This window comes from Mus caroli, unplaced genomic scaffold, assembly GCF_978045245.1.
Source record: "Mus caroli unplaced genomic scaffold, Mus_caroli_1 scaffold_2, whole genome shotgun sequence".
In the NCBI taxonomy this organism is placed as follows: Eukaryota; Metazoa; Chordata; class Mammalia; order Rodentia; family Muridae; genus Mus; species Mus caroli.
The window spans coordinates 155,895,084-155,915,752 of NW_028227257.1; the positions used below are offsets into that span (position 1 = coordinate 155,895,084).

At 52.7% G+C, this 20,669-nt stretch overlaps 2 protein-coding genes across 5 annotated transcripts in view; both read right to left on the reverse strand.

Moving 5' to 3' along the window:
* Positions 1 to 5,693: 5,693 nt before the first annotated feature.
* Nsmf (NMDA receptor synaptonuclear signaling and neuronal migration factor) lies at positions 5,694 to 14,174 on the reverse strand. Of its 4 annotated transcripts, XM_021184943.2 has the most exons (15): positions 13,898 to 14,174; positions 13,507 to 13,568; positions 12,441 to 12,941; positions 11,398 to 11,473; positions 10,255 to 10,323; positions 9,523 to 9,575; positions 8,878 to 8,967; positions 8,309 to 8,433; positions 8,010 to 8,093; positions 7,847 to 7,880; positions 7,688 to 7,758; positions 7,434 to 7,513; positions 7,208 to 7,310; positions 7,005 to 7,080; positions 5,694 to 6,902 (listed from the first exon to the last, which is right to left on the reverse strand). In XM_021184943.2, the coding sequence occupies exons 1-15, from the start codon at positions 13,966 to 13,968 to the stop codon at positions 6,805 to 6,807; spliced, it is 1,593 nt and encodes a 530-aa protein (XP_021040602.1). In that variant the 5' UTR covers positions 13,969 to 14,174; the 3' UTR covers positions 5,694 to 6,804. The 4 variants fall into 4 exon arrangements, with proteins under 4 accessions (XP_021040602.1, XP_021040619.1, XP_029330145.1 ...); XM_021184960.3 differs by lacking the exon at positions 10,255 to 10,323; XM_029474285.2 differs by lacking the exon at positions 8,878 to 8,967.
* Positions 14,175 to 14,506: 332 nt separating this feature from the next.
* The window catches only part of Pnpla7 (patatin like domain 7, lysophospholipase), an 85,472-nt gene continuing 79,309 nt past the window's right edge, over positions 14,507 to 20,669 (reverse strand). The window contains exons 27-35 of the mRNA XM_085835116.1: positions 18,464 to 18,580; positions 18,252 to 18,321; positions 17,596 to 17,712; positions 16,817 to 16,965; positions 16,381 to 16,533; positions 16,146 to 16,256; positions 15,928 to 16,012; positions 15,067 to 15,170; positions 14,507 to 14,896 (exon numbers count right to left, since the gene is read on the reverse strand). Of these exons, the coding sequence (XP_085691242.1) occupies positions 14,837 to 14,896; positions 15,067 to 15,170; positions 15,928 to 16,012; positions 16,146 to 16,256; positions 16,381 to 16,533; positions 16,817 to 16,965; positions 17,596 to 17,712; positions 18,252 to 18,321; positions 18,464 to 18,580 (966 nt within the window). The 3' untranslated portion in view covers positions 14,507 to 14,836. The remainder of the gene's footprint in view (positions 14,897 to 15,066; positions 15,171 to 15,927; positions 16,013 to 16,145; positions 16,257 to 16,380; positions 16,534 to 16,816; positions 16,966 to 17,595; positions 17,713 to 18,251; positions 18,322 to 18,463; positions 18,581 to 20,669) is intronic.

A 20,669-nucleotide genomic window follows, 5' to 3' on the forward strand; every position in this document is an offset into this window, starting at 1 on the left:
CCTGTGTCTATGCACCACTTGAGTATCTGGTGCCTGGTCAGAAGAGGGCATCTGATCCCCTGAAACTGGAGTTACAGAAAGTTGTTAGCTGCTATGTGTGCTGGGAATTGAACCTGAAGAGAAGACAGTCTCTTAATTGCTGAGTCATCTTTCCAGCCTTGTCCTCCTCCTCTTCCTTCCTTTCCTTCCTTCCTTCCTTCCTTCCTTCCTTCCTTCCTTCCTTCCTTCCTTCCTTCCTTCCTTCCTTCCTTCCTTTCTTCCTTCCTTTCCTCCCCCTCCTCCTCCTCTTCCTGTTCATCCTCCTTCTCCTCCCCCTCCTCCTTCTTGCTGGAACTTTCTAGTATTCTGAGCATAGCTTTACTGCTTGCCCACGTCTGTGTTTCTGTTTGTCTTTTATGATTTTTTAGTAGCAAAGTAATTCTGCTTGGAGCATCTTGAATCTTACTTTTGAGATTCTGATGTTGAGTTTCACCCTCAGTGGGCTGTGGACTCAAGCCCAGTGCCCTTTCCCAGCCTGTGGAGAGCACTGTCTCGTTTGGCAGCATTAGGTCCTACAGTCGGGACTGGGGATGGGTCAGATGGATCACCAGGGTCAGATCTGAGTTCATGTAAGTTGTGCACAAGTAAAGAAGTGGGGTGGAGTGGCTTCTGAAACTTTGCAGTTCCCTTTTCTGCTTCCCAAGCCCCAAGTAAAGGGGGAGTTGGTAACGACTGACATAGAAGTAGGAGATTCTGCAAGTGGAAGAGTTAGCCTGCCTTCCTGTAGGTGCTGGGGCCCCTGAAGAAACAGGTCCCATGCCTTTTCTGCCCCAGCAAGCAAGGTACCCAATGGAGGGTGTGGCTGCTGCAGCATTTCTATCTAAGCATTTATTCTCAGCACTGGTAGCAAGAACACTTTGGCAGGCCCTTAATGCTCCAACCCAGTGGCATGGCTCCCATGCCCAAGCCTGGTTCTTCCTAAGGTAGGTACTCTGCTGGGGTGCACATCAGGTCAAAGAACTGCCTGGGGTATCCATCTGGAGTTCTGTAGATAAACCTGAACACAAAGGCCAGGGCGTCCATACTTGAGAGCATAGGCCTGCATGAAGACCACCACCAGTCAAGGTATGGACAGGGCATAATGACCTTGTGCTATTGTTCAAAAGCCCTTCGGACAATTAGGGAGGTGTACACATCAAGTTAGTGGACAGGAGACCACTATCAGCCTTCTGTATTTTTTAATCACTTCCAACAGGTATTCAGGGCTCTGGCTGCCCTAGCCATCCTTTCTCTGGAATCGTAAGAACTTTGAATAGCCAGCAGAGGTGGTGCACATCTTTATCCCAGCATTTGGGAAGTAGAGGCAGGCAGATCTCTGTATCGCTCTGAGTTTGAGGCCAGCCTGGTCTACAGAGAGAGTTCCAAAGCTACAAAGAGAAACCCTGTCTCAAAAAAACAAAAAACAACCAACACCCCCCCACCCTTTGACCTTTGAATAATCAGTCTGTTCTTCCTTCAGGACACTACCTGGATGGCCTGGCAATACCCTGCTTCCTGGGCACCGCATGGACAATGGAACAGTGACCTCTTCACAGAAGGAAGAGAATGGAGAGCTTATTAGCTGCATTTACATAGCTGTTAGTAATTAATTCTCCGAGAATGTAACAGGGAGCCAGCCACTGCTGTTTGTGGCTGTAGTGTGCAGGTACTTACAGAAATCACCATCAATTCTGAACTGCCTAACAGAGGTGCTGCCCTGGCTAGTTTTAGGTCAACTTGTCACAAGCTAGAGGTATCTGAAAAGAAGGAAGCTCAACAGAGAAAATGGCTCCATGAGAGAAGCCATTGCTGCCTGTAGTAGTGCTGTGCTGTGACTTTCCTTATGACTGTTCTGGCCACTCAGCTCTCCTGTAGTGTCTCTTCGGGCCTTAGCTCATTCTCCTCTATAGACCTTTGTGTCATCATTGTAAAAAAAAAAAACAAAAAAAAAAAAAAAACAAAACAACAAAAAAAAAAAACTCTTTTTTTAAAGGCTGTAGAGGTGGCTTAGCTCTTGTAGAGGACCCTTATCTCTTGGCACCTTAGTTATGGTTTCTGTTGGTATGACAAAAGACCATGACCAAAAAGCAAATTGGGGAGGAAAAGGTTTATTTGTTGTTCATCACTGATGGAAGTCAAGACAGGAACTCAAATAGGGCAGGAACCTGGAGGCAGGAGCTGATGGAGAGGCCATGCAGGGGTACTGCTTCCTAGCTTGCTCTCCATGGCCTGCTCAGTCTGCTTTTCTTACAGAGCCCAGGACCACCAGCCCAGGGATGCCATCACTCGTCATGGGCAGGGTCTTCCCCCATCAATCACAAATTAAGAAAATGCCTTACATCTGGATCTCATGGAGGCATTTTTCTCAATTGAGCTTCCTTTTTTTCAGATGCCTCTAGCTTGGGTCAAGTTGACATAAAACTAGCTAGGGCAGCACCTATGTTAGGCAGTTCACAATTGCTTCTTAGTGCTCTTCTTGATGGCTTCTGATTCTGTAAGTACCTGCACTCATAAGCATGTGCCCACACTTACACACATAACCATAAAATATTTTTAATTAAAAAGGCTTTTTATATATTGAGGCTAATAAGCTGTACTAAACAGCCACTAGAGAAGCTGCCCAGTAGGACTGTAAATTCAACATCAGCCTGAGCTATAGAATGAATGAGTTCAAAGCCAGCATAGACTAGTGAGACCCTGTCTCAAAACAAAATTTAAAAGGGGGTAGAGACTAGAGCTGTACCTTAGTGGTAGAATTCCATACATTAGCATGCCTGAAGCCCTAGAGGCAGCCCCTTGGCACCATAAACTCACAGCCACATCCTCTGGTGGTTTCAATATGCTTTGCCAATGGGAAATGGTACTATTAGGAGATGTGTCCTTATTAGAAGAGGTATAGCCTTGTTAGAGGAAATGTGTGGAGGTAGAGCTCTGAGGTTTCATATACATGCTTAGGCCCTACCCAGTACAGATGAGACCCCATTCCTGGTACTAATTTTTGTTTAGGGTTTTATGACTCTGAAAAAAACACCATGACCAAGGCAACTCTTATAAAGGCAAACATTTAATTGGAGCTGGCTTAGAGTTTCAGAGGTTTAGCCATTATCAGTGTATTGGAGATGCCAGTAACTGGATGATCACCAAGAACAGCAGCAGCAGTGGAGTGGAGTCAGCTAAAGCCTAGAGGGCTACAGAGGGCAGAGCTGGAGAAGTGACCCAAGCCCTTTGGAGGAGCCCAGATCATGTGAACCCCAGAGAGTGGAACAAGAGACTGTGAAGCTGAAGTTGCTTTGGAGACCCCAAGATATTAGAGACATCAGAGCTAAAGGATACCTGCTGAGGAAAGCTGCTAACAAGAAGTGGAACCAGCCCAAGAGAAATTGTGTTGCTGTCAACAGAGATGAAAGTTGGACATCAGACAAGGAGATGCAGAGTTTGGAGTTTGCCCAGCTTGTTCTGGTCTTGCTTTGGTCTAGTACTTCCTCACTGTAGTGTTTTGGAACATGTATATCCTGTGATGTTGGAAGTGTGTGATTTGTTTTTGGCTTTTGATTTTATAGGGGATTATTACAATTAAGGGACTGCATGAATCTCAGAAGAAACTTTGAACTTCTAAACATTGTTGAGACCGTGATAAGACTGGGGATTTTTGAAGTTGGACTAAATGTATTTTGCATTATGCTATGGCTAAGAGTATATGCTATAGACTTGTTTGAACAAGTCAGTGGGTACCAGGAAGTGGAATGTGATGGTTTAAATATGCTTGGCCCATGGGAAGTGAGACTATTAAGAGGTGTGACCTTGGGCTGGAGAGATGGCTCAGCGGGTAAGAGCACTGACTGCTCTTCCGAAGGTCCTGAGATCAAATCCCAGAAACCACATGGTGGCTCACAACTACCTGTAATGAGATCTAACGCCCTCTTCTGGTGCTGTCTGAAGACAGCTACAGTGTACTTATGTGTAATAATAAATAAATCTTTAAAAACAAAAAAAGAGGCGTGACCTTGTTAGAAGAAGTGCTTTACTGTGGAGGCAGGGCTTTTAGGCCTCATATAAGTCTGCTCAGTATGACCCAGACCCTCCTCCTCATTGTCTATAGAAGATAGTCTCCTTTTGAATGACTTCAGACCAAGATGTAGAGCTCTAGCTCCTTCTCCAGCACCATGTCTGCCTGCATGCTGCCATGCTTCCTGCCATGATAATGGACTGAACCTCGGAAACTGTAAGTCAGCCCCGATTACATTTTTCCTTTATAAAAGTTGCCTTGGGAGGCAGAGGCAGGAGGATTTCTGAGTTGGAGGCCAGCCTGGTCTACAAAGTGAATTTCCAGGACAGCCAGGGCTATACAGAGAAACCTTGTCTCGAAAAAAAAAAAAAAAGTTGCCTTGGTCATGGTGTCAATAAAACTCTAACTAAGATGCTAACTACACTCTTGCTGAGTGTAGGGCTGAATGCCTTTAATACCAGCACTTGGGAGGCAGAGGGAGGAGGGTTTAAGGTGAGCCAGAACTAAATACCCAGTTCTAGGCCACTCGTGGATACATAGTGAGACCCTATCAGGGAATTAAAAAAAAAAAAAGATATTAACACTTTGTGTATTTTAAAAAATATTTCTGCCCAACTGTTTTTCCTGGTTGTCTGTTAATTTGATTGAGGAAAGTGAGTACATAGATGCTTCAGAAAAGTTCAAGGACATTTAGGGCTGTGGACTACAGAAGCCCAACTTTCAGGGCTATAAGCAGGCGCCTCTGCTACCCCAGCTAGACTGCAGGCTGAGCCTATAGGGAGGCTCAGAGCAAATGCTTGCCTGCTCTAGGGCTAAGGTCAGGATTATGGCATTAAATGTGCCTTCTAAACAGCAATGTTGGGAGACTAGAACTACAAACACTATCCCGTTTGCATAACACCAGCATGTAGACTCAAAGTAGCAGTGACTAGAAACACACACACATACGCATGCACACTTGACCATGTGGTTTATATTACTTTCAGAGAGTGTGGTAGCTGAGTAAAAATACAGACTAACCTAGGCCAGTCTTCCAAAACTATGTTCATGGTGACACCCAAACCATGCCTTCTTCCTCTTAGTCCTTCCTTGAGTGTCCTGGTGCCAAACTCCTCAGAAGGGCGGTCCCCAGCACCTAGCCTCAAACCCACCAGGCTTTGTCATACTGTATACTGTACCACCAGCCCATCCCTAGCCCTTGAACTGCCCAGCTGCTCTGGTCCCTACCCCTGGACCGGTAATGATCAAGTAGCTAAGTCTGGTTGTACCCTGGACATGGAGGGCATGTGGCTCACAACTGAGGCTGTAGCCACCATCTGGCTTCTTGTTCTGGCCACATGAACAAGGTGGCTTGAAAGAGGTTGAGAACACCACTCTTCCATGCTGATGGGCTATGGCAGGGATGCAGGCTGTTTCTGCTCACAACCACAGTCCCCTGCCTGATTCTTACCACTGCAGGAAGAAGACAGTGCCTCTACTACCTGTGCTGGTTGGTGGACACTCTGGGAGATCCCTATCATATCTTCCCATGGTATATATATCCTTAAGGTGGCTGTTCTGATGGCTCTATCCTGTCCAGGCCCTGGTGTGAAGGAAGCCACGCAGCAGTGGCCTCAGGCTGGCATGTTCATGGAAAGTGAGTCCCAAATGAGAAGACCCACACAGCAGCTGCAGCAGAGGGTCAAGTTTAATGGTCACTCTAAGGGATATCGTACATTGTTCAGTGCCCAATCCTAACTCCCCTGGGTCAGGGACACGGCCAGGTGTCCCCAGACCCCAGGCTCTACAAAAGGGGGGCCTGCCCCCAAGCTCCAACTATGTACAAGAGAGCCCACCCTGCTAGACCCTGGACAAGACTGAAGGGAGTCACGGGGACCTCACAGTTCACCAGCTACTTGACTCTCCAGCCTGGGGTGACAGATCTAGGCCCTCCACCACCACAATGCTGGTGAGGTTCTTGCCTTCCCAGGCCCAGCCCCGGCTGGCCCCACCACACCCCTAAGCCACTGGGCTGGGATGTGGCTTCCAGACCAAGGCTAGAAAAAGCCGAGTTCAGCAGCAGCAAAGGGAAATGAGTTGGCTTAAGGAGGTGGGCAACAGATGGCAACCCAGTGCTCCCCTGACAAGAGGGAGGGTGAGGCTCTTCCCTCCTAACTGCACAGCCTACCCCTTGCCAGGATGAGGCCAAAGTAAGCCAGGGGTGACAAAAGGGTGAAAGCAGGCCAGATTTGGCCAGTGTAGACTGGGCCAGGCTAGGCAGCCTGACAGAGCTAGCCCCACACTGATGGGCCATCCTGGTGCTGGTGATCAAATACAGCAGGGCTGAGAGGCTGGGGGACAGGAGGACCTGAACACACACTGGGCCGGTTGTCTACACTGTAACTAGTAGCAGAGTGCTTAACTAGTTAATTAGTAATGCTGCTTCCCTTCAAATTGTTTCAGGGGTGTAAAAAAATTGCACTTATTTCTATGAACCCCATGGAGGGGATTCCCAATGCTGCTGCCTCCAGGCGAGGCATGACAGGTCAATGCCCTGGCCATTGAGAGGCCACTGGCCATGGGCTGAGATTATTAATCTGGATCACCAGGACTGTGGCCTCTGTGGCCCACTGGTGCAGTGAGGACCAGACCCTACGAGAACCTGAGCAACGTCTGAGGGTCCCTGAAGTGGCTGTGGGCAAGAGCAGGGTCACACTGTCCCGGGTGCAAGAGGCAGCCCAGCTCTAGGTCCCCAGCCCAGAGGAAATGGCCTGGTGGTTCCTGGGCATGACCCATGCTTCTCACAGGACGTCATCAAAGTCCAGCAGCTTTGAGTGCTGGCGGCTCTTCCATAGGCGGTACAGCCGGAAGTCAAAGTAGGTCTCGATCATCTGCTTCCCTGGGCAGGAGAGAGATGAGCCGAGAGGCTCAGCCCTGACGAAGTGCCAGAAGGGTCAAACCTAAGCAGCCCTCTAAGCAGGCAGGCAGCGGAATAGCTCACCTTGGGCAGACAGCTCCAGAGGCGACTCAAAGGTAACCTTGTAAGGGGTCATGAGGGTCCTGAGGTTCTGGAACAGCTTCAGGAAGGGTACGGCCATGAGTCTGGGGTTAAGGGCATGACCCACCCTCCTTGCTTAGGACCCTCGAGCGGCCTGAGAGCCCTCTTCAGCCCCCCCCTCCCACACGCACCTCTCGAGTCCCTACCTTCTCCCCGTTAGGGTTCCCCAGAATGTAGCAGCCCATGATGTGGATGACATTCGGCTCGGGGTTCACCTTGCTCATCAGGCGGCTCAGCCTCTTCCAGAAGCTGGTGGGGTGACAGATGGCCCCATAACTGAGCGTCCAGAAGCACGGTGGAGGGAGGGCATTGGAAGGAATGGACCAGGTTCTAGACTTCCCTCCCACAACCCAGGGCACCCTCCGCTCTCACTGGATCATGTCCTCTTCCTTCTCCACTTTGGCAAAGGTGGCCACCTTGTTCTTGAGCAAATAAAGGTGTCCAGGGCCGCCCTGAAAGAGGTCACGGTCAGGCCTCAGGAGTGCTAGAGGGAGGCTAGGATGAGGCGTGCGCATGTCGTCCACAAATGTACCACACGGACACATCCACACTGAGGAAGATCTTGGGGCCCTACCCATACCACACTGCCCTCTTCTCCTGGGGAGGAAGGGAAAGGCTGCTTCTACCTGGCAGAAAATCAGCATCTTCCAGATCTTGGCCCCCTTGTGATAGATGTTCAATTTCTTCTCTATTTCCTCTGTGGACAGAGGGCTATGAGCACTGCCCCTCCCCATGCAAGTCCACCCTTCCTGCCAGACACCAGATGAAGCGCGTGAGATACACACCCAGGATGTCCTCGAAGGTTGCATGCTCGTGGTCCTGAGAACAGATAGGCCACACATCAGAGCCCTTGCTGGTCCCCCCAGGGCATTCAGGCACTGGTAGCTAGGCCGCGAGGAAGCGGTGTACCAGGATTTGTATGGATGCAGAGTTGGGAAGGACACTCACGTAGAGAATGGGAATGATGGACGGGTCATCTCTGCGGATGATAGTAGGGATATACTCGGCCTTTGGCACCTTGGAGGAGATGAGCTGTAGGGGACGGGGAAAGCCCTGTGAGGTACACCTCACAGTCAACTCTCCTGTAACCCTAACCTCTGAAACTCCCCCAGGAAGCACCACTGAGGGAGAGCCTTGGAGACCCCTCCCTGAGCCAAGTATGGAGTGTGGGCATAGTAGGGAGGACTAGAGGACAAGGCTGAGCTCCATCTAAGTGCCATGGGGGTACACCCAGAGGTAGGCCTCACCATGACCTTGGGTGGCAAGAAGCCCTCGGTGTTGCAGGCCATGGCCTCCAGACCTTTCTCTGTGTCCCAGTCCAGGTCCTCACAAGCCTCATCCAGGGTGCAGTGGGAGCTCTGTAGGTCACTGCCTGGGAACAGGAGGGGTCACCAGGAGAGTGGCATACCACTCATAGAGCCCAACCATGTCCTGGAGGTTCTTTGGGTAGGTATGAAGGTCACAGTCACAGTCAAACTGCAGAGCCAGGCCACTGATACCAGTGGGAAGCAGCCCCACATAGGAGGAGGAGAGACATGTGAAGCTGGGACCCAACACAAGTGTCACCTGCGGCCAAGTATGCCCTGAGAGACAGTGGGTACCACCTTACAGATGCCCAGTGTCAGCACTGCTTAGCCATTAGTTAACCCAGCCTAAGAGATAGGATACCAGGTACTTCCATCTCATAGACAGGTAAACTGAGGCTCAGAGAGCAAAAGCGCAGAAGCCTAGCCATACTGGCATGGGACCCTGACAGGGATATGGGGCCTAAGGGAACTTGTCAGGGAAGTGGGCCAGCCTGCACCTGGACACCTACTGTCTCGGGAGTCGTGGGAAGTGTCGGCTTTCATAGGGGTGGGGTCGCTCCAGGACCGGCTGAAGCTCCGTTCGCGACGCTCAGCGAACGCTGCAGTGAGTGAGAGCAAAACCCCATTAGCCAGAGGGGGCGAGAGCAGAGAAGACTCAGGCCCTGGGAAGGGGGCTGGGGTGTGTGGAGAGGCAGAAGCTGACAAGGATCGGCCTGAGGTCACAGATAGTGGACTAAGACCAACGGTATGGTTCATGTAGAGGCACAGATACCAGGATCAGAATCTAGACTTAGAGGACACAAGGGTGGAAGCAAAGGACACAGTGTGGACTACTGTGGGCCTACTGTAGGCTCAGGGCAGAGCCTAAGCAGGCAGAACACTAGGTCAGGGGCTGGTCAAGTAGGGCCTGGGTGAGGTCCAACACTGTTGGGGGCAAGACAGAGCACTGAGACAGAGACGGACAGGACGACACAAAAGAGGGGGTAAGAGCTGAGGGGAAGGCAGAACAGGCCAACCAGTGGTGGCGCCTGTAGATACGTATGTGGGGCCAGAGCAGGCTGAGGGAGGTGGACTGCCAACATGCAAAGCCCAGCTTGCCAAGAAGCCCAGACTGCCAAGCACAGCTGTGCCCACCTTCCCAGGACCCATCTTACTCTGGGCCTTCACCCGCCGACTGCCAACCATGCGCAGGTGTTTGCGGAAGTTCCTGAAGGAGAAAGCATGGGGTGATGAGGGTACACAGCAGGGTGGATGCTGGCTCCTGCCAACCTAGTCCCTGACCACGCTAAGGGTGGATACTGAACCATCTCCCCAAGGCTCATAGACAAGGCCTATCTACTCCTGAGCCCCATCCAGGACCTCAGAGCAGAGGCACGGTGTCTCCTAGCTTTGTTGTCTGCTCATGCTTCTCGCAGGCATTTCCTCTGTTGCAGACATCCTAACATCCTCTACCTGAACCCACGCCCACAAGCTGCTCTGGGGCTTTCAAAATGTCCCTTCCCCATGAGGGACACATTTTTTTTTCTCCTAAATTTTGTGCCCTGCCAAGACCCACGTCCAGCTTCCCAGACACACCTCTGAGGTGGGTGGGAGTTGGAGAGGGTAGGCGGTGCCACTGGATGAACAGCTCTGGGCTTCAGGGCTACACAGACTTGGATGGGCCAGCTAGCTTCAGTATGATTACCAATATACCCTCAAAGTATAGGTCCAGGGGCTGAAATGCAGCCTGGCCACACGGCCTCCTGTCTGCCACGTCCCCAGAGCAGGGCCAGACCAGTGGTCGCCACCACCCTTCCCCCATCAGGTCTTCCAGGGCCAGGAGGGCCCTGGCCAGGCCAGTGCAGACTAGAGATAGACCCTGGTGGCGAGTGGCTGGCAGGCCCTACCTCTGGATTACAGACGCGGAATCATTCTCCCGTTTCCGACGCTTCCTCTCCGCGTAGCCCCTGAATACCCTGAGAAACCGCCGCAAGTCAGCACTGCCCTTGGCTGAAGGCAGGAGGGACACAGACGTGGAGACAGAGGCACAAGCACGGGGGCCCAGAGGGGCATCCCAGGCCCAGCTCCCAGCAGGTCCTGCTGCGGCCTAGTTGTCCACAGGAGTCTGGACTAACGGGAGCTCAGCACTACTCACTGCCCAGGCCCAGGATCCCTGACCTGCAGAATTCTGTCCAAGGGTGGGAGGGCCCCCCAGGACAATGGTTGTGCCCCTAAGTGCACACTGCATGGCATACTTACGAGATGCTGAAGCCACAGTGTCAAGAGGCAGCAAGAGAAAGAGGACACCGTGAGTGTGGATCTCTGCCTTCCTTTAGCCCCCCAGACCCCCTGGAGGTAGTTCCCTCCATCAGGATGTCCACTGGACTCAAGGGCACCAGAGGCTGAGGCGCGGCCATACTACTAGGTGCTGAGTTTTAGCCAGGCAAGGTTGGGGTTTGGTCCCACAGAAGCTTGTCTGTGCCCTGTGCACTTTGCCATCGCAGTTGCGGCTGGGGGAGGACTATTCTGGGGAGGGACTCTGCTTCAAAGGCGTGTCCTAGGGAGGACAATCTAGATGCCTATCCGGTAAAGAAGAGCAGACCTTGGTAACAGTCACCTGTCACACAGAAGCAGCCTGACGGTGGAGTTCAGGGTACGCATGAGGACTAGAACCCCCACCCCCACCCAAAACCACTTAGTGATGACGTGATCAGCTGCAACTCTGGGTCAGGGCCTCTGGCAAAAACGAAGATAAACGGCCGCAACGAAGTGGGTAGTCTGAATACAGGGAATGCCCACGGGGGAATGTAAGTAAGGGAAGGGGTAGGGAGAAGCAGAGGTCGGACGTGGCCCGAGGGAGCAGGTAGCCTGCCTGCTGGGGTGCAGAGCCTCAGCTTGGCCCACCCGCAGACCCTGCACAATGTGGCACATGCAGCCGTTCACAAAAACCCTAGGCTGAGCCAGAGCCCAGGCAGCAGTTGTCAGTCCTTCCTGAGCCCTGGGAAGAGACAACCCAGCCACGGGCTCTGGGCAGTGGACACCGAACTCACGCTTGCATAGTTGTGGTTGCCGTCTGGAAGCTGAAAAGGTTTTCCTTGGGGAACCAGGTACGGATGGGGACATCATCTGAAAGAAAAGCAAGGCTGTGGCTGGCAAGGTAGGAGTCCCCAAGCCCAGTCCTCGCTCTATTTTGAAAAGACTCTGGGCCCAGGGGTAGGACGACTCTCAAGGAGAGAAAAAAGCTGGTCCAGGGCGGAGTTCTGGGACATAACCTCCCATCCATCCTCTCTGACTTGTGGCTCTATTTATTTATTTATTTATTTAGAGAGAAGGGGGTGTGGAGGAGAGGCTAGAGGTAGAGTTCACAGGTGGTAGTAAGATGCTTAGTGTGGTTGCTAAGGACCAGAACTGGGTCCTCTTGCACTAGCAGAGTGTTCTTAGTCCCTGAGCTATCTTTCTATCGCTTGGCTTGAGGTGCTCTCTGTTTAACTTTTTCTCTAGTGGTTCAGTGTGAGGAACATTCTCAGAGGTTGTCTCTGCACTGTCACATTTTGTCCCTCTTAGACATAAGGTAGCCCTTCTTAGCTGCCAGCTGGCCAGACATTTCCCTCCTTTCATCCCTACAAGAGGGTAAGAGGTCCTTAGGGTGCAGCCCACCTTGATGAGTTGTTCATTTCCCGGGGTCCCCTAGAGCTACTCTCTGCAGCCCAGGCATGATGCATGGTGGGGAAGGATAGTCCCTAAGTACAGCATGCCTCAGGGTATCCCAGCCCTCCCTTCCAGCTCAGCATCAATAACCTCAGGGCCCAAAAAACTTCCCCTCCCTTGTAGCTTCTGAAGATGGCCTGATCTATGTTTTCAAGGTCCTCCCAGGCCCTCTCCTCCAGGAACTATCCTTGATAAACCGTGGTAGGTTTGTTTGCCTGTGAACTGAGAGAGGCCACAGTTCACAGGATTTGGGCAAGGAGGTGAGCTCAGATGGAAGGGATTTCATCCTGACTGCTATCACACCAGGGTACCCAGCTTTGCAGTGTTGGCTGCTGCTGCTAGAGGCCAGCAGGTATCTGCCCAGGCCCAAAGATAAGGCCCTCACCAGACACTCCATCAACGCTATACATCCTTTCCAGCTTCTTGTGGCGGCCAGAAGCCTCAGGTAGAGGTGGCTGCTCCAGCCCAAAGGCCCGAGAAGAGGGACCAGGGACCAGCTGGGCACATCCTGGGCACTCTTTGGAGCCCTGGCGGCTTCCTGCCCAGCTTTGGCAGGGCCTGCTGATGTCCTCCCGGCTGCTGCCTGGGCTGGCACGCAGGGGCTGGCTGTGGTGGTGAGGGTGCCGCTCCCGCTGTCTCCTCCCTTTTACCACTGCTAGCTCAATGGCTTCAGCTTCAGAGCCAGGTAGCAGGGCTGGCTCTCTAGAGATGGTGTACACGTGGGGCTGGGGGCCCTCTATAGCCGGCTTCCCGCTGACTGCCTCATCTGAGATGCTGCCCTCATATCGGCCATTGGAGACGAGGGAGAGGCGGCGCTTGTTCTGGGGTGCAGGTTGCATCTCTGGGGACCCGTCGTGGCCAGAGTAGGCGTCAGCCAGCAGGTGGTCTAAGGGAAAGACATCAGGTGAACCTTCAGCCTGATGGTCTACCCTCCCAGTCCTCTGGCACACTCAGCAAGCACCAACCTTAATGAGGGGGCTGAGATTACTAGAAAAGGCTCTGCCAGGTGGCCTGTTTCTCTGCTTATCTGGGCCTGAAGCCCTTGTGAGAGTGAGGATTGGGGTGGCAGGCAGGCCTCACTACCTGTGCATAATCATCAGAAGTTAAGAATAGACAGGCCAATATCCCCCCAAGAGCCTGCAGATACACCCATTTGCCTGGTGCCAATTCCTCCCCTCCCCCCACCAGCTGGCCCCCAGACAGTGGTGCCAGCCCTGGGGGTGCCAAGAGGCCTGTTGCCATGCCAACAACCCAGGCTGGGAGGGCGCCATGGAGATGGGTGACTGGAGCTCCTCCTAGGGTTCTGGGCCCTGGAGGGCAAGGGATGTGGGGTAGACACGCCAGCAAGGTACCTGGGCTGGCTCACACTCCACTGGCCCTGGCCCTGGCCCTGGCCCTGGCCTGGGGCAGAGGACTCACCCAGAACAGCCTTTTGTTTCCAGTGTACCTACCTGCACCGTTGCGGTTCTCAGGGTGACTCTGGGACAGGTACTCTCCAAACGCTCGGGCTGCTCTGCATGGTAAGCAGAGGGAACACGGTCAGTACATGCTGGCTACCAGCCTCCAATACTGGCAAGACCCTCCCTACCATATTTACCCCCACCCAGGCCTTCCACATCAACATGAGAAGACGTGGGCTCTTCCCACCCACCACAGAGAGCCAGGACATCCTGGTCAGAGACCTCCGACTACTTTCTGTCTAATCTGCCCAGCCTGTGGGCGTCAGGTTTTAAGGCCCAATGCCCACTCCAGTCGGAACAGGAAGATCACAGGGCATTAGGGCAGCAGCACACACCACAGAGGGTAGCCGGCAGCGGTAGCCGGTCAGCCCGGCCCACTCACCTTACTTTGGCCGCTACCGAGGACATGGCCTCGCTCCTCAGCGCCCTCCTCCTGGAGGCGGCGGCACCCATGGTCACGGCGCCCGCGCATCCCCCGGATTTCAGAGCGCGCCTCGCGCCCGCCGCCTCTGCCGGGGGAGCCTTACGGCGCCTGAGGTCGCGCTAGGTCTCAGCCTCAGGGTCAGGGTCAGACTTAGGCCCAGGCCCCGCATGGCCGCACCCAGCGCCCAGCGCGTCCAGCCACTGTAGGAGAGCGCGGCTGGACCCGGGGGCGGTGCTCCGCCTCCTGACGCTGAGCCTGAGTTGGCACCACCCCCATGATGACAGATTGGGCGTGGCTAAAAGGCGGCTCCTCCCGGAGGCTTTCTTCCTGGGGGCATAAAAGTGATGCCCTTCCACTTAGGCCAGGGCCTGTGTATGCCCGAAGAAACCCTTGGTTTAGGGGGAAACCCTAGTTTCCTCCAGACCCGGAGCATCCTAGCCTAGCCTAGAGTTGCTGCCTGGAAGCAAAAGGGTCCTGAAAGAACATGAGATCACCCACTGACCTTCCCAACCTCAGGTCCTCTTAGCTCTTTGCCCCTGCAACCTTTACACCAGAGTAAAATAGCCACACAGTCAGATTGACGTTTATTAGTTCAACAATCCCACATTCCCATGCCTCACAGAGGCGTCAGTGCTCCTCAGTCTTGCTGTGGGGATACAAGGGTGCCAGGGAAGTGAAGAGGCCCACAACTCCAATAACACAGCCCATGTCTCTGGAAGAAGCCAGATAGCTATATTATCCAGTTTGATCTTGTCAGGCAACTGAAGTAGCCTCTAAGGAATGGGTGCAGCCTCAGTCTAAGGGTGAGGCCCAGGTGTTTTATTTATTTATCCAGTCAGGAAGGATGTTACAGTCTTGGCCCCTGTCATCTTGATTAGGGAGTCAAGGGAAGGAGTCCTAGGACTGTTCTGGGGAAGTCAAGCTGGGAGGTCCTTGCAACATCGAAGGCTCATATTCCTGGAAGCAAATCAGACATGGTCAAGATATGCAAAGTGGGGACTTGCCCGACCCCAGGCTGTATCACCTGGAGTGGGAAGACGTAGCTAGCCCAGAGTCAGGGACCAGGGGCAGGCTCTGTTTGGGGACCTCAGAGTCCGGCACAGGCAAGGCAGGGTCCAGCACCTCACCGAGTCAGAGTCTAGCTCAATCCCAGTGCTCTGGAAGTCAGCATATGTTTCCTTGGGGATGACTGGCAGCTCTTCCTCATACTCTGTTTGATAGTCAGACTCATCTAGAGCAGAAGAGAGGGCTCCATTGGTCCTCTCTCCAAGGACAGTGGCTGTGCCAAGCAAGGCTAAAAGTGAAGCAGAACATGGCCATCCGCAGCCCCACTGTAACAGTTCCCAGAGAGCTAGCTGCCCAGTTCCAGGGCTGCCAGAGGAACCTCACAGACCCAGCAACACTTCACAGTTGCTTTTGTTCATCTCACTCCACAATGTGTCCTGTGTGTTTTTCACAAAAACATGACCCTCCTTACCTACTCCCTAACCACACATGGGGGCCGGGTCAGAGTTGTGTAAGGAGACCAGCACAAACTCAGTTGGGGCTCTCACCCTGGGAAGACTCCAGGGCATCTTTCAAGTTCTTCTTTAAGATGGTACATGCAGCAGGGAATTCTGCAGAACATGTTGCTCTGTTGCAAGATGGGGGGGCCCCATTGCAGGGTTGTAGATCAGAGCCATGTTGTTGGATGTGGCCCTCGGGCCTCCTAAGGCCTCCTCTGCCTGTAGGCTCCCCTTAAGGTCTATGGTGTGGTTAGGATGCTCTATGGAGTGATGAAGGAGAAGCCTGAGTGGCCTAGGAGGCAATCCCATGTTGTGGGAACTGGACAGATAGGCTCTGGGTCTTGACACAATGGAGAAGCAGTACTGAGCTTCTTGGCCAGTAGAGCTCAAGAGTTGGTGACTTCTTCAAGGGCAAGAGTGAGGGTCTAGTGTAGTGGAGTCCTACCACCTCTTTTCTGTCCCACTCTCCAGACATCTACTCACCATCCACTGCAGCCACCTTGGCCGGCTCAATCCGTGACACAATCTCAGCAAGGTCCGTGAAGGAGGAATTGGGGCAGGTGAACACCTGGAGAAAGGCAGAAAGCATGGCACATCACCTGTCTCAGGCTACACACCTGAGGCAGGCAGAGTGGGTGCAGGGGATGCTGCTGGTACAGAGGACCCCTACCCTGCCCCACCTAACCCTCCTGCCCTCTCACCCCACAGTCCTTCCTCTTGCTTGTCCCCTGCTGGTCCTGCAACATCTTCTCTAGGACACCACTCCGGACCCAGATGTCAAACACTGTCCGCCCATGTTGATACCCAACTTCCTGTGTACATAGGAGGCCTCATCAGGGACTTGAGGAGGCCCCTCCTAGTGCTCTTAGAAAAGAGGCTGGAAAGGTAATTGACCCCCAGGTCCTCTTTTCTCTTAAGCCAGCTGGTAATACTCACACAGATCTCATCAAATTTGCCAAAGTCCAGGGTGCGGTAACTGTCGATGGGAGGCCTCAGGTACTCACAGTAGTCGCTGTTCTTCACCATCTCCAGCTGCCGGACGCAGCACACATAGGCCAGTCGAGTCTGAATCTCTGCCATGTTCAACACCTGCCAAGAATGCTTGAACCTCCTACCCTGGCCTTCCCTCTTCATCCCTCCTGGCCCAGAAACATGATGGGCTCTGAGCTAGAGTCCCAAAGATGTGACCTTGGTGAGCCTCGAAACCCCATTTTGGTCTTGTCCCAGAGTTAGTCCCAGGGTCGGGGAAAAAGTACAAACAAGTGACCCAGATCTGCTGGACTCTGAACATCCCTACTGCCAGGGATGGCTCAAAGAGGATGAGCGATAAGCCCAGAGAGACTATCTAGTCCGTTTTTGGTACCAAATCTACCTTGACTTTTGTAGCCAAGGGGTTCCAGCGTTTCCAAAGCAGCCACCATCCAGACAAGGCATCGCCATAGTTGGTGAGGTCCGTCTCGTCCCGGCTGCCAACATCAATGGCAATCACCACCTTTGCCCCCATGGATCTTGCCACATCCGCTGCAGAGAAAGAGGTAGCCTAGTTACCGCCCAGGTCAGGAATGTAGCACCAGGGCATGAGGCAGCATTCCAGGAGCAATGGGAAAAACAGATGAGAAGCAGACCCTGCTTTCCTAAGCACCAAGAGGGCTTTTGTTTCTCTTGCTGACTCCACCAGGGGACCTTCTCTAGTATTCTTCCTGGGCCTATGGAGGCAGGTTCAAATGTCTCAGCTTGTGTATAGCCATGTGCAAGGACTGTGTTGGAGCCCTTCTGAGCATGTAGCCAACAGGTAGTAGATATGGCCTCACGGCACACGTGGCACCTGCAGGCTCTTAGTTTCCAACTGTGGGCACAGATGGAAATCAATTGCCCCTGGTTTGTCTCCTTGGCCTTTGTTCTGTTGCTACTGTGCTAACAGGCAGAGCCATATGCTAGGGGCACGCTGTGCGCATGCGCATGCATGGGCACACTCACATGTGTTCTCTAGCAGCTGATGCCAACCTGACATTTTCTCTTGGCATACTCTAAGGAAAACGTGTACCACCCCAGCCTTCCTGGTGTGGAGGCGGTTATGGCAGACAGCCACAGGGCAGAATGACCAAAGAACTGTGTACCAGCATGGGGGCACTCCCGAGTCCTCTGCAGTACCTGGGAGGTTATTGATATAACCACCATCCATCAGCAGGTGTCCATCCTTGGGGTCACAGAGTGGGGGCATATAGCCTGACAAGGACATGCTTGCACGGACATACCTCCACAGAGAGCCTGGAATATTAAAGAGATCTGGTGGGAAAGGGGCCAGCCAGGAAGGAGCCTTTCTCTGCCCTCTGTAGCCCTTGTCCTGCACTGGAGAATCAGAGCCTTAGCTCTGTCAGTCTGAAAGCTCATAGGTCCAACCTTCAGGGAGAACACTAAGCCTAGCAGACCACCACCAGACCTCTTACCCTCAAAGGGCTTTGCCTCAAAACAGATGGCATTGAAGTATTCCTCTGTGGCCCCCAGAAATCCCGCTTTGCCCAAGTGAAGACCCCTAGACCCTTCCTTCTGCTCCTTTCCCAAAGACCCTTTACCCACCGGATATCCTTGTTCCTGAGGCCCTAATTCACTGAGTGCTCCTGTGGCAGAGACATCCTCTACCTACCTTACCCAAATGTGCCTGTGACTCTTGTTTGTAAGACCCTCAGTGCCTTCAACAACAATCTCATGGAACTACCTGTCCACGCTCCCACACCAGCCTAAGATCCTAGAGCTGCTGACCTGACTGAGCTAACCCTGTGGTGGTTTTGGTTGGAGAAGGCTCTCACCATCTGTGTGAACCCTCATGGCAGAGGCTGTGATGTCGGTAGTGATGGCAAAGTAGGGGAGCCACAGGTCCTGTGAGGAGGAGAGGGATCAGAAGTCACCTCCTCTCACACTGTTCCCTCTCCATCTAGGGACAAATGAACTTGGAGAAAGCAAGACGGTACCAAGGCCACTGACAGCCAATGCAAGCCAGGTAGGTATGCTAGGGACACACCTCAATCTGCCGGTCTTTGAAGATGTTGCTGATGCTGCTATTGAAGCCAGTGCCAGAGAACATAGATGTGATTGGGTAGGTCAGGTCCAGTATAGTCTTCATCATTGATGTCATACCCTAGAGACATGGGAGACCTTTACTGAGGAACTCACACTCGGGCCTGTGGGACCTTGCTAAAGCAGGCTACAAGCACAGCACACGCTTTCTCCCCCTGAACACAGGGTGCCAAAAGAACCCTTAGGAGAGCACTCCCTGTGGGGCAGAGCCTTAGTGTAAGCAAAAAGGGCAGCAGAAGTTCCCAGGGTTTTGAAGCCAAGACACAGCCTCACATAGCTCCATGCTTCCTGCCCTTTTCTCACCCTGCCAGACCTTGAGATCCTTGGGGGCTCCAGCAGACCTTTGTACTACACACAGTAGAGGGGGGACGAGGATGGATAGAGCCACCAGCTCTGGGAAGGTTAACGCAGGAACAGCCCAGAGCCCACAGCTTAGAAGCTCTGTGAGGACCTTTCCATAAGACAAGTGAATGACGGAGATCACAGGAATAAGACAGCTTGAGACAGTCTGCACTGGGGAAGGTGCTAGACAAATGGCCCCCATGCCATCCACCTCTCCAGCATGGCTGTGATACATATGGCCACAGCTCCATTTCTATCCACCTCATGTCCAGCAGGGGCCTCCTGCAGGGTGGCTACCTTGGCAGGGTAGCGCAGCTTAGTTGGTGGGAGGCCCAGCCCAAAGCTCCCTGACTCTTTGCACTGCTGCAGTCGATGACCAGGAGAAGGGAGGGAGAACATTCTCACAGGTCCTGTGTTGGGCTCCCCAGACTAGAACTACATCTAAACTGTTCCACACCAACTGAACACATTTTCCTGTGGTCACCCCCAGGGATTGCTGACATATCACTAAGGACAGGATGTGTCACCAGGCTCTCTTCTTTCTCTCTCTCTCTCTGTCTCTCTGTCTCTCTCTCTCTCTCTCTTCTGATGGCCACTCATTCCATGGGAGAAATATCTCTGGACAGAGAGCCTCGGGCGTTGCCCTTCCCTTTGTCACTGCAGCAAATAGCCCATTCCTGAACTTCTGCATGAAGGTTGACCAACTTTCTTTTCTTTGAAAATGGAGAGCACAAACTCTTTTGATCCCACGCATGGATTCAGCAGGGTTCCATTTGTTCCACTGGAGCAGCCCAGCCTCGCTGAGCAGGCTATGAGCTGCCTGCTGGCAGCAAGGAGCTAAAGGAACCTGTTCTGTTTCCTTTGGTTCTGTTTGATGTTTCAATTCTGATGCTGGTGTCCATTTTATGACAAGGCTGGACAACAGGAGAGAAGTTCTACTTCCTGTGCAGCCTGCAGCCCATAGTCAGCCCCTCGCTGGTTTGACTTACAACAAGGCCATACTCCCTTCTCTTAAATCTTCTAGGGCTAGGGACCAGGCAATAAGGAATGTCCCTGCAGCATGCTGGAATGATCCATACTAACCAACCTGAAGCTGGACACTTGCCTTGCCTTTGCCTCAGAAGCCTAAGGCATGGTTGCAGAGGTAGAGGGCATTGGAGAAGCTGGGGAAGGGGTGGAATGTGATCAAAATATATTGTATATTCTCAAAGAACTAATAAAAAGGTAAAAAGGACATGGAGTTGGAAAGAGACTATGTTGTGAGATTATGGGGGTTGGGAGGGTAAGTGGAAAGTAGATATCCTATTTTATTATACATGCATACAAAATTCTCAAGAAAAACATTTTCAAAAAGAAATCTGAGGCCTGTACTGACTGGTTCCTGATCTTAAGTGACTCTTGTCCTCTCTTGTCTTCCTGTCCACTGTAGGTCCTGATGCAGCTGTGCCTCATTTCCAGAGACAACAGGGACCACTAGCTCTCTGTTCAGTGACATGGCCCTCCATGTTGTCACTAGGTAAACTTCTATCAGTTAAGACTAGAGCACAAGCCGGGCGTGGTGGCGCACGCCTTTAATCCCAGCACTTGGGAGGCAGAGGCAGGCAGATTTCTGAGTTCGAGGCCAGCCTGGTCTACAAAGTGAGTTCCAGGACAGCCAGGGCTACACAGAGAAACCCTGTCTTGGAAAAAAAAAAAAAAGACTAGAGCACAAACCAGAGCAGCTCCCATTACCCGCCTTAGGGTCACTCACACACACACACACACACACCTTCCTTCCACCTACTTCTGGCCATCTCCCGCCATTTGCT

What these genes read in the sequence shown, in the direction of transcription:
- Nsmf (XM_021184943.2), bottom strand. Translation starts at nt 13,968, where the DNA reads ATGGGTGCCGCCGCCTCCAGGAGGAGGGCGCTGAGGAGCGAGGCCATG. An exon ending in TCGGCGGGTGAAGGCCCAGA is followed by an intron (nt 8,968 to 9,522) that starts GTAAGATGGGTC and finishes CACTCACTGCAG; the next exon opens with CGTTCGCTGAGCGTCGCGAA. An exon ending in CCATCATTCCCATTCTCTAC is followed by an intron (nt 7,881 to 8,009) that starts GTGAGTGTCCTT and finishes ATCTGTTCTCAG; the next exon opens with GACCACGAGCATGCAACCTT.